The following is a 12,743-nucleotide window of genomic DNA, read 5'->3' on the forward strand; positions in this document are numbered from 1 at the left end:
AAACTGTCCATAATATTATTTAAAAATTCAGGCACTTATTGAAGATCTGTTGTGTATAGACATTGACCGTGTAAAGAGAGAAAAGTTATAGTCTGCATTCCCAAGGCATTTCCACTTAAAATTTTAGGCTTTATATTTCTTGTGAAGCAACCTATGAGTTTATTTGATTTTGGTAAATCATAAATCATGTCATACTGTGGACTCATAATTAGATAATAGTAAGGGAAAATCTTTGAGCCCTGTTTTATGGCTACTGCTGTGAAATGCTATCTCTTCTTTCCAATTCTATTCTAATCTAGGTCATCTAGTTACCTCTTTTGGAATCCTGATTGTGTCTTCCAGGGTACTGGTTTTCTATCCACGCTCCATGCCATATGTGCATATGAGAAGCCTTCCATCAATGTCAACCAAGTCATGATAAAATGTGAAGTAGAAAAGAATCAAAAGCACAGCCTTCAGCAACCCATTGGAGAGTCCCCCTGTGGGGAGCCATTTACACAGGAATCTACCTAACAGTATTCACACCTGGAATATTTGTTAATTTTGTTAATGAGAACACTATGGGAGACTTTTTCAGAAGCCTTGTTTTAATCTGAATGTCTGTCATCGATTTACATAACATTACCTGCTTGGTAATCCTAACTATATTTTTTTCAAAGGAAGAACTAAGTTTAGTTGAGTGCAATTTTTCTCAGAGAACCTGTGCTGATGCTTCGTAATAACTGTCTTCTTCTAAAAGGGCTCTCAGAAATCTTTCAAAGAATCATCTATATAATCTAACCAGAGATTAATAGTAAATGTGCCTTTTGTACTTTTAGACATATTTCTGTTTCATTTTGAAAGTTGAGACTTTATTTTTTTATCACCAACCTTGTCTCCACCATTAACTGCCAAGACAGATAATGATGGTTTAGAAATCTCATTTACAAATTCTCTCAGAGTTTTGAGATTTAATTTTGCATTTAATGCCTCTACACTTGAAGCATTTAAAGATATCCCTTACAATCACCTCATTTCTTTTGGTTTCAATTACTCATCTTTAATGCTTTTCAGACCTCTTCAATCTGAAAATCTCTTTTGACAGAAGATGGAAACAAAATCTATTATTATGCCACCAAGCTCAAATTGATGACTTCCTTTCTATCTTTGCTAAAAATAAATGTGACCCTTTTTAATATCCTTTGCATTTCTGTAACCTGTATTCTTTCTGATTTTAGCCTTCATGACCATTTTCCTAGGTCTAAGACATTTCTATATTTGTCTGAATATAGACCCTTCTTTAGTGCATTTAACCATTCCTTCCACAAATATATGTTGTATCCATCAAGCCCTGTTCTAGGCACTAAGGATACAGTGGTGAATGAAACAGGCTTATTACTTGCCTTACGTCCTCCTATCTGGTATAAATCTTTGTTTATTGGATTTATCTCCTTACCTTTTTCCTGTCTAATGACAATTTTCTTTCAATGTTGAGCTTTTAGTGTTTAAGCATCATTTAGCTCTTTTGAAATGTCTTTTCAATTAGATCCCTGGTTTCTTAGAATAATTATTAATTCCCCTGCTGACATTCCTTGAAATCAGTCATTTGAATATCCATGTCAATATCTATATTTTCCTCCCTATCATTTCTCTCCCATAATATTTCCATAATTTTATAAAACTAAAGACAGCAATATGGGACCAAAGGTTTTGTCATAATTCATGCATATGTTGGGTTTTAAGTCTCAGATTACTTATTTTTCACTTCTTCATTATTCCATTATTATCAGGTAAGGATTTTTTTCCTTGATATATTAAATCACCAATATATTTTGGCCACAAGAGGTTTATTAGGAATATACTAAAAACATGGGCTGAGAAGATTTTTCTCTTCTGCGTGTGATCATACTTTTTATTACAAATTTAAAATTTTGTCTGTATTCTAGGAATAGCCCTGCACTAGTCTGTGCCATCCTTGTTATATGGACTTGGAGCATGCTGCAGTTTCCACTTGACCTGGCAGGTAAGTATCCTGATGTTTGTGCAAAAACCCAGAAAATTACACCTCTTGATTATCAATTATACTAAAACTAAGAAGGCCAGTGAAAGGATTATCATGTCTATATCCCAGTGTTAGTTCTAGTTCAGCTTAGAAGGAAAATAGATTGAAACTTAGTAAGCCAAGAAGAGTGGATCCACTGTGGTACATGGTAAGCTTAAGATAGCAGAGCAGATAATTGCACAGCATTATATTTACTTCAAACAACAGTTCCATCAGTTATGATTTATAAGACCTCCTGCAAACCAGGTGATACCTCTGTGTCTCAGCTTTCTTTCATCCATGAAATAGGGATGATAATCATAGTCACTAGGATTGAAGATTCTTGTCATGACTCAGTAATATACACTTTGCTTAGCAAGTTGCTGCCATAAATGTTTTATCTCTTATTATTTATAAGAAATAATTTTCATTCTTTTTCCAGACTCATGTATTAGAACTTCAGAAGGCATAGGAGCAGTTAAAATTGTCCTCATTGGTGGTCCTTGGAATCCCATTGGTCTTATTTTAATAAAAACATAAATCCCTAAGATTTTGCAAGAAGTAATCCGTTTCCCAGGCATTTCATACTAGCAATAATCTAGGGCTTCATTGTCCAACAGGGGACCACCAACCACACATGGCTCTTTAAACTGAAATTAATTAAAAATGTAAAACATTAAAAGTCCAATTCCTCGGTCATACTAGCCACATTTCAACTGCGCAGTTGCCACAAATGGCTACCATATTGGACAGCAGTAATATGGGACACTTCTACCATCACAGAAAGTTCAATTGAGCATTGTTGATCTAGAGTCATCTGAAAACTTCTTAGAACCCTAGAATTTTGATTTGAGAATTCTCCTGGATGTCACTTTACTCCAAAGAAATTCTAGAAATTAATAATTACATTTTCCTTAGCCCAACTTGTTTATTTATGACACCTTACTTGCTGGCCTCAGGATTAGAATTAATCCTTAGGACAGGGATATTTAACTTTTTTCTCCGTTTTTGGTTCACTTTTGTAGACTCAGAGGTCTGAGGCCATTTTAAACATAGCATCCACTTGTTGAAATTATTAACAATTTGAAATAGATGGGAAAACTTGCTGTAGCTTTTAAGGAATACCAAAAATGGAATCACTTATTAATAATTACAAACAAATCTATGCTAATAACACACACACACACACACACAGATTTTTGTCATAATGAGCCCTGAAAGGTATGGTCTGGACTCATTGGTCCAGTTGGTATCCACTTATAGAATATTAGGTGCCATCACATTAGATGTTGAGTTAATACCTTTAGAAGGTCCTTTGGGAGCCATTTCCTGGCCCTCATTTCTTAGGAAAGGCTGCCATTGATATAACCTTGGTTTCTCTTTTGTCTTTCACCCTGCCAATCCTCACCCTCCCATATCTTGTGGTTTGTTGCCTTGCTAAGAAAATTTGTATTTAAGAAAGACATTTTGTAAACTTTCAGGGGTGATAATGTTATGCAGCTGTTTGAAAAACAAAGACCAAATGTTACTTCTGACTAAATCATTATTGTATTTTCCAACAAATAGTACATTATGTTTATCCATATCAAAGCAGCTTCATAATATTTGCAGGCTCCAGTAGACGATGGCATTCTTTGTTTGAAAACTCCAAATGGAAGGCTTCATTATTATAAAAGGATTATTTTCTGCCCTTGACCCTGAATTAAATTTACATTTGAGAAATTAAGACAAAAGGTTCTTCTGTTGATTGGACCTCCTTTTGTTTAACTGGAAAATCAGTAATTATATCCAGTCTTTCTTGTAAACTGTGAAACAAAGCACAAGGAATTAGGACAAAATAAAATAACAATGGCATTTATTCAGGTTTTTTTCCTCCATCATTTGAAAAATATGTTTAATATGAATTAAGTTTGAATTTGAATATAAGCACTTGAATTTTCACAGCACAGTTTGCACACATGCTTGAGTGTGTAAACCAACAAACAGGTAGATCCTAAAAAGAGTATATAGAATGATCAGAGCCACGTACACTTTGCTCCGTTTCTCAAGCTTATCGATCAAGCAAATCATTCGTGATCCTAACGGGAAGATCACGTGGACAGGGAAAAAGTGGACAGGAGGCAGGGCTGTTATTCTAATGGAAACAAAATGAGCCAATGAATAGGGACCCCTCTCCTCACTGATATGATTGTTATCCCAGTTTTCAAAGGAAGAAACTGTGGCCCAGGAAGGCTTAGTGACCCCGCCAGCAACTCACTGCTGGAAAATGAGGCAGTCATGCTCTCCGACTTGAGGCTGTGAGCATGTAACTGTGAGTCTTCCTTACACTGTGGATCCCAGGATCACAATGGCAGCTTCCTTTATTTTTTATTCCCACCCTGTGGTGCAGCTTCAGCCTCACAAGGAGCTTGAGCTATGAGCACTTGTAACCATGCCTGGCTCCTAGAATCTATTTCATGTGGTGCTTTGCCCAGGTTGAGGACTAGATGATCTTACATTTTCTATTTGGATGCAAGTCACAGGGCAAGGTGTTTTCACTTGTTCCACTCAGAATTAAATCACGGGATCATTCCATTTCATTTCCATTCTGTATTCACAGAATTATTACTAGCACAGTCCCCATTGTTAATGACTTGTCCCCATGTCATTGTCTTATATGTCTACACTTCCAAGAGAGATAGTAACTAGTCTGTCCTGTGTTTTCAGTACAGAACGTCGTTTGCCCCGTGTCTGTGACAGAGAGGGGATTCCCCAGCCTGTTCTTTTGCCAGTACAGTGCGGATCTGTGGAACATCGGAATCAGCGTCTTCATACAAGATGGCCCCTTCCTTGTGGTGCGTCTCATACTGATGACCTATTTCAAAGTGATCAATCAGATGCTGGTGTTCTTTGCAGTGAAGAACTTCCTCGTGGTGGTGTTGCAACTCTACCGCTTGGTGGTGCTGGCATTGGCAGTCCGTGCTTCATTGAGAAGTCAGTCAGAAGGCCCGAAAGGAGAACATGGTTGCCGGGGACAGACCTCTGAGAGTGGGTCCTCTCCGCAGGACTGGCAGAGCGAGTCTAAGGAGGGCCTGGCTATTCCTTTGCGGGGCTCCCCAGTCACCGACGATTCCCAACCCACCCCTTAGTCATTGATTGACAGGGGTCTGCGGCTAGAACCTGACTCCCTGGTTCTTCTTATAGGGAGGATCCTTCTTCTCCCCCAGCCTTGGCATATAAATTTCAAAAGAACAGCATAAAAAGGTGATCTTAAACCAAAGCTGAGGAATTTTCTTTTTTCAACTGAATAGAAGGAACTTTGATTAGTGACTATTGCTACAACTTCTGTGTGATGGTATCAGATGTTATAGTTGTTCAACGACTAAGTGATTTGTTTGTCTTGAACTGTTTGAAAAGCTGTGGAAGGGGTTACAGTGACATGCCCTCGAAAGATTTAGTGCAGACGAACTGTCGCGGCTGTTACCTGAAAATAGAGAAGCTTTGAACTTTGGCTCCATTGTCAGACTATTTCGTCTGATCTTTTCTGCAATGTCCCTCTGACATCAAAAAATGTACATTCAGTGAATGCAGAACAAATGAAGGGAAAAGTGCCTTTAAAATTACCTCACTGTGGGCTGGAAGCAGCGAAAATCTCTGCCCAGCTTCCGTATCATAGAGAGCCTTATTCATCGCTGCACAGGCCTTTCCAGGAAAATCATTTTTCTGGGCTGATGTTGCATTCTGCCATGGCGCGTATGCTCTTACAGAGATTTTATTGCTTTTGGCTTGGGTGCTACAAAATTCACAGCAAGTCATTTTGGTTACATATCTACTGGTTGCAAGGCAGGAAATACTGGTGAAATGCTAGCAAAGTCACAATTTCTACTCTGGACATGATTTGCACTGTTCGTCAGTATTTTTCTGAACCCTACTTTACCATTTTCTATATTGCCAAGCTGAATCACATGGGCTGATGCAGGGAAGCTCTGAAGCGGTGAATAAAGGTGTTTCGGGCCCTGTAAGTGTTACCATGGTTTCTGGTGTCTGCCAGCAGTAGCGAACAAAGCTGCAGCTTCTCTGAACCGCCACTATTGGAGGCGGCCTTTGGTCTCAGGGAACATGGTGATGGAGGCTTGCATCAGCCCCACCCAGGGCCAACAGCCCTTGTGGAGTGACGGGAGTCGGAATGTGCTACCCCGTTGTGGGAATCAGGCAATTCACTTTATTTTCTTGTATTAAGACTTCATTTTCCCAGTATTGAAATAGTCATACTTTTCCTTTACATACCTCTATACTTTCCAGATGGAGGTGATTCAGAACCTTTTAAAGTGATTTTTGCTTTTAAAGATACACTGTGAAAATTTGCTCGGGTGTATAGCAGTAATTACATGATGCAAGCAGTTCCAAAACTGTTCTTTTAGGTTCAAAACCTAATTCCCCCGGATTAGTATACTCGAGAATTCAAAGGGACATTTAAGGTGGGGTATGCCCTTAATTTGGTATGACAACCAGTTGGGACAATTTTATCTGTAACTCTCTGGGTGAGATGATACCTATTAGAAACATTTTCTACAAACTTTTATACACAAATTCTGTTTTTATACAGAGTCATGCATATTTTCTCGTAAATGGCTTCTTCAGCGCCATTGTCATATGTTTTTATTTCTTTCTTCCTTGTGCTTCTAATTTTAACAATATAATGACTATAAAATGACACATGGAACTAATGGAATACATTTATGATTTTCCATAATAATTTTATGAAAGTTAAGATCAAGAAATTATATGTATATGAAGTAAAGCACTTGACAACTTTTAAGGGCATGTTATTTAAAGTGCTCAGCAGTTGAAAGCAAAATAATAACTGCTATTTATAAAAATGCCTCAGCAGAATCTGTTTTTATGTTGACTGCTTTATGTTGAATATTTTCTTCCACAACATGTATGTGCTGCTTATTATTGCAGATTTGCTCATGGCATACTTTTCATGTTTTAATTTTTTTCTTCCAGCAAAACAAACACTGAGGCCCTAAAAATAGATAAAGTATAAAGTAGTACGGCTGTTGCAAGGATATTTTTAAATGCTTTCAAATCTCAGACTTGGCTTGGCTTCGTGAATGAGTTTCTAGTGTTTAAACTAAAGTATTTTGTAATTAGCACTCCTCGTGGGCTTGAGAAATAAAAAGCCTGTCCAAAGTCTAGCTTTATTTAGATGGTCAGGAAGTCAAAGAGCACCCAGGACCATCTTGGCAAATAATAGTGGCAAAAATAGACCCAGGTTCTGCAAGGTTTTCCAGGAAAATCTGCTTGGGGCAGCATTTGTTAACCTAGCTGCCAGTACTCCCACTCTCTTAGACTGGCTGCTTTTATAGTAGGAAAAAACAATCTGCATTTGCTTAGTTTATTTGAAAGAAAGCTCTAAACCTAGGTTATATATTAGCCATTCCTAAGACTCCTGATTAAATATTATAAATTTATTCAGTTAATTGTCGTTTTTAATGTAGACTGCTAAATACTGTAATGTTTCAAAACATCGAAGTGTTTGTTATAAAGTGGCTAGAACATCCATTACCTCCCATGTGTGGACACCCTGGGACTTGTTTACATTTTATTTGTAATAAGATAACTGACTCACAACACCTGTATAATGTGATGCAAGCCATCCTCTCTATCATAACCCCTCCCCCAGACACACAGCAGGTCAGTCCCCGACCCCTGAAGAAAGTGGTTTATTTGAGGTTGTTGGTGCTGTTATTATTATTGCCATAGTTGTTATTTAATGCTTGATTAAAGCTCAGTCAAATGTCCTTCCTAAAAACATGTCGTTCCACTTGTGAAAGAAAACACAATGTGCATGTTTCAATGATACTGTGCGTAAACACACCTCACCATCATCTTGTGGGTTTCCTTTGCCCTTACTGGACGACTCTCAGAGGACATGACTTGACATAGTAATAGTAGTAAACTATCCTTATCTTTGATTATTCTTTTAATTTTAATTTGAGCTGTTTCAACAGCATAATAAACTAAAATTTTGAATTGGCCAATAATATTCTTTATAATCTTCCAGTGAAGAGTCTGATACAAATTTTCTCTTGGCTGTGTTGTAGTTCCACTAACAAATAGCACTTCAGGCCTCATAGAACCATATAGATATGGCCAAGGAATATCAGGGTTCACTATTATAATACTAATTGCTAACTCATTAAACTCATTATTTAATTGAACATTTTCAAAGCTCTGGAAAGGCATGCATTTGTAGGTGCACATGCTTTAAGATTTCTATGCATCTTTCAGAGTTGAATGTAATAATGTTTGCCATTTGATTCTTGATAATTCTTAACCAACTTTTCCTGTTAAAAGAGAGAAAGAATTGCAAATGCCAGGCATCTGTCCACTGTAGCCCTCCTCCAATGCCAAGAAAGAGGGATGGTGACGTATACTACAGCGACGCAAATGAAAAACCAAACAGTCTTGAATTAAAAGAAAAAAAGGGGATTGTTATTTTTTTTTCTAATTTCAGACTTTGCTTTTTACTTACTGGACATTCTGATTTGCTCTCAGAAACATCTGATTTGGGGTTAAACTAGGCAGCTGGAGGATGTTTACAGCTTTGAGGCTTCAAATAAGTTTCCATATGCAGGGAGTAACTTTAAACAATGTTTGAATAATTAACTGCTATGGTCTTGTATTTTATGTGTATCTATTTCATCCTCTGACTCTTTCTTACTAGAATACCATTTAAGAATATTTTCTCTGCAGTATTCATATTTATGCTATTTTGCTATGAGTGGCCTTTGTATTTTATTATATGCATTAAATAGTGTGTGCACAACTTTATCTTAATGTGGATTTTTTTGGCTGGTTTTTCATGTCTTTGTTCTCTACTGCAATTCATTTCCTTTATGGTTTTTAAGCTCTGGTTTAAAAAATAAAACTGATCTATTTAGAATATGATTAAAGTGGCATTTCAAACCAGTGAGGAAAGGCTGACCAATTTTACAAATGATGTTGGGAAATTTTGCAATCCATCTGGAAAAAATAAAGTTAGATTTTTATCTCCTGCAATATATAGAAATAAATTCCAGATGGATTAAAGATGTAAATGTAAAATGAAAACTATAAATATTAGAAGAAAATATGCAGTCTGTCTTTAGCCTGTGGGGGATGGGAACGATCTTCTGAAACAAGACATGAAACTCAGAAGCTACAGAAGAATTGACAGATTTTTCCTACATAAAAGCTTAATGTTTCTCAGTGGCAAAAGCTATCATAAATACATCACTCTTATTTTCTTTTCTGGAGACAGGAGTCAGAGAAATCAGACAAGAGAAATGAGAGGTATAGAAATTGGAAAGAAGGAGCCAAATTTATCATTTATTCATAGAAGACTGAGTCTCGAACATCCAAGGAAAACATATTAAACCTAAGAAACTTAAGGATAATCTGAAATCACACACAAAAATCAATAGCTTTTCTACATACAAAATCACATAGAATATATACTTGAAGATATTTCCTTTGCAATATAAACTAAATCTATAAAATACCTAGGAATAAACTTGGGAAATGTATAAGATCTATGTGAAGAAAACTTAAAAATGATTGTGAGGGCCATACATGAATAATTTAACAAAAAGAAAGACATTATTTTATGGGGATTCATAAGAAGCCTTGATTTTTTTTTTCAAGTTTCGATTTTCCCTAAATTGATCTATAAATAGATCAAGTAGCACAATCTTCATCATGCTATCAACAAGATATTAATTTTTTTGTGACTGCCCAAGTTGATTCTAAAGATTTCATGATAAAATAAGCATGAAAGAATAGTTAGAAAATACCAAGAGAAAGTTGAAAAATGAGAGAGATATTTCAATATATTTACATATATTATACAACTACAATAACCAAGAGAATTTGGTTCTGGAATATGAATAAGCAGGCCAAAAAGCTTAACAGAATAAGTCTAATAAATAGACGGAGCTACACAAGGGATTCTGATATATGATAAATCATGGGTGGGGTAAAATATTATAAATGGTTTAGGTTTTGGAAAATATTAAATTAGATCCTTACCTCAATCCTTATGTCTAAAACATTTCCAGGTAGATTAAATAACTAAACATTTAAAATAAAATAAGCACAGAAAACTTTGTTTTTATAATTGCGATGGTGAGAATGCTTTTTGAGCATGATATGAAATGAGACATCATAGAAGAGTCATAAATTTCAGCTCATAAAATTAAAAATTTTAGCATTGTAAAAATACCATAAGCAAATTCAAATGTTGAACAATGAACTGAGTTAATTTGTTTGCAAGAAATATAACAATGCATTCGTTTTCTTAATGAACAAACCGTTCTTACAAATAAGAAAAAAAAATCACTGAAAAAATGAGCAAAAGACATAAGTGTATGATTAACTGCAAAAGGAATAGTTGAAGAAATGCAAATCAAACCACAATGAAATACCATTTTTCAAATGCAGACTCAACTGCAGGGTAACCATTTTTCACTTAGTTGGTTGGCAAAGACCCAAAAGTTCTTTAGAATGCTGTATTAGAGGGGAACAAGGAAAGTAGGCATTCTTATTCATAGTTAGTGAGGGTGTAAATTGGTACAACTCCTCTGTAAGACAATTTGGCAACAGCAGTCAGAAAAAAACACATTTATCATCTGACCTAGCAACTCCACTTCTAAGAACGTATCCTGTAGCTATGTGTGTGCAAAAATGTGGGTATAAGACTGTTCAGTATGTTCTATAGTTGCAGCATAATGTCCATCAATAGAGTCATGGTTAAATAATGTAACCTCTATACTACATAATACCATGTTATTTTTTAAAAGAATGAAGTAGAGCCATAGCATTGATGTTGATAGGAAACAATAGCTTAAATATTCTGTTAAGTAAAAATAAGGATATGAAACAAGTTAGTATGTTACTCTTTTTGAAAATGTTATCCACACCTTCACAAGTGGCTAATAAACACGAAATGATGTTCAAGTTTCTAATGATCATGGATATTCCCTCCTTTTAAAAACTATTCTTATATATTTGATAGCTTGAATTTTTAAAATTATGCATTATTTTGTAATGTGAAAAGTAATTATAACAAAGGAAACCTCACCTACTTGTGAGCTTGACTTCAGCCTACTGCCATGTACAGATGCTTTGATATCATTTTGCAAATAAAGTAAAAGCACATCATTTACTTCCACCCAAGAAAATAAAGACCTTCTCATTATAACTAAGGATGATCTTGAGAAGTTTTAGATAAATCAAGGCCTTAAACCACATCAAATTCTGCTTGCCTTATGAAGTGTCTAAAACTAGGGAAATGAAATAATGAATAGATACAGAAGAGCACAGAAAAATCAAACTGACCAAAAAGATGCACTGGGTCTTTCTTGATGAGTACTATGGAGACTACTTTGAAGCTGCCAGTCTAACACTTCCACACTCCTGACATTTATGGAGTCACCAACACAAACCATCAAGAAATTTCACTTTGATTGACACAGTCATGCTGGTTTCCCCAGAAGAGATTGAGAAGTGAAGGAACCCTGACAGAGAAAACTTCAGAAAGAATCTGCATCTGTTTCCATGTCTGTATTCACAGCCCATCTAATTTGTGTGTGTAAGCTTTTATGATTTTTGCCAAGTATTTACTAAATTTATCACTGATTGTGGTAAGTGATCAAATGGATCATATGCAAATCTGATCGACTTATTGAGGAAAACAAACATTTCTAAACCAGCCATATGTCAAATATCGTATAGTCTTTGTATCCAAACTAAGAATTTTGGGCAAGGAAAATTGGATCTACAAGACAAAATATGTTTTCTCTATGGATGCTGGTGTTCAGCTTCTGCCAAATGCATAGCTGAAGAATTCAGATGGTTGTGGCTCTGGGATCTTGGGGGTTGTTTCTACCTTCTGGCAAAGAATATTTCTCTCTATTATGCAAGAGTCCCCATATGACCTAAGTGGCAGCGAACAGCTGGGTCAAATGCTATAATTATTTCGTTGGATCTTTTGGTTTCAACTAATTCCTGTAACTAGTGATTTTTATTGGTATCTCTAACCCCAAACTCTTTTCTTTCCTGGACTCTATGCCTGGATTTCCATCTCCTCTGGATATTCTGCAAGTATTACAGACTCAATTATATATATTTAATTATAAGTTTTATATATATAATTATACATATATATAATTATACATATATATATATATAAAATTATATATGTCTTACCACACTCAACCCCTGATCTACTCCTTTCCTGTGTTCCAAACAATGACTAGTAGCATCTCCAGCCACTAAGGCACCCACGCCAAAACCAGATGTTTCCTAGGTCCTTGCTTCTTTTTTCTTATACCTTCTTCCTAAGTAATCCCTAAATTTCTGTCAGTTATGCGGCTTATACTTCCTCTCAATCTTTATCCTACATTCTCTATTCCAAGTACTACTATCTTAATTTGGTATCACATCATTTCTTCCCTCAGTGATTGCAATTATTTCCCAACTGGTCTTCCAACCTCCTGGTTTAATCCTCCGTAGTAATCTTCCAAACTGCATTCAGTGCTGGCTGTTCTAAAATGCACATTTGATCACATCTCTTCTCTTCAAAACACTTTCATGATGCCTCACTGCCCATAAGATCAAACCTAAAGTCCCTCTAAAATAATTCAAGAACTTTCACAATTTGCCCCTAACCTAATTCTTCAACTTTGTCTCCCATTAC

At 35.9% G+C, this 12,743-nt stretch overlaps 1 protein-coding gene across 1 annotated transcript in view; it reads left to right on the plus strand.

Annotated features, from left to right (window-relative positions):
• The window catches only part of TMEM26 (transmembrane protein 26), a 47,589-nt gene extending 38,758 nt beyond the window's left edge, over positions 1-8,831 (plus strand). The window contains exons 5-6 of the mRNA XM_025397206.1: positions 1,926-2,002; positions 4,727-8,831. Coding sequence (XP_025252991.1) covers positions 1,926-2,002; positions 4,727-5,148 — 499 coding nt within the window. The 3' untranslated portion in view covers positions 5,149-8,831. The remainder of the gene's footprint in view (positions 1-1,925; positions 2,003-4,726) is intronic.
• Positions 8,832-12,743: the final 3,912 nt, after the last annotated feature.

This window comes from Theropithecus gelada, chromosome 9 (genome assembly GCF_003255815.1).
Source record: "Theropithecus gelada isolate Dixy chromosome 9, Tgel_1.0, whole genome shotgun sequence".
Classification (NCBI taxonomy): Eukaryota; Metazoa; Chordata; class Mammalia; order Primates; family Cercopithecidae; genus Theropithecus; species Theropithecus gelada.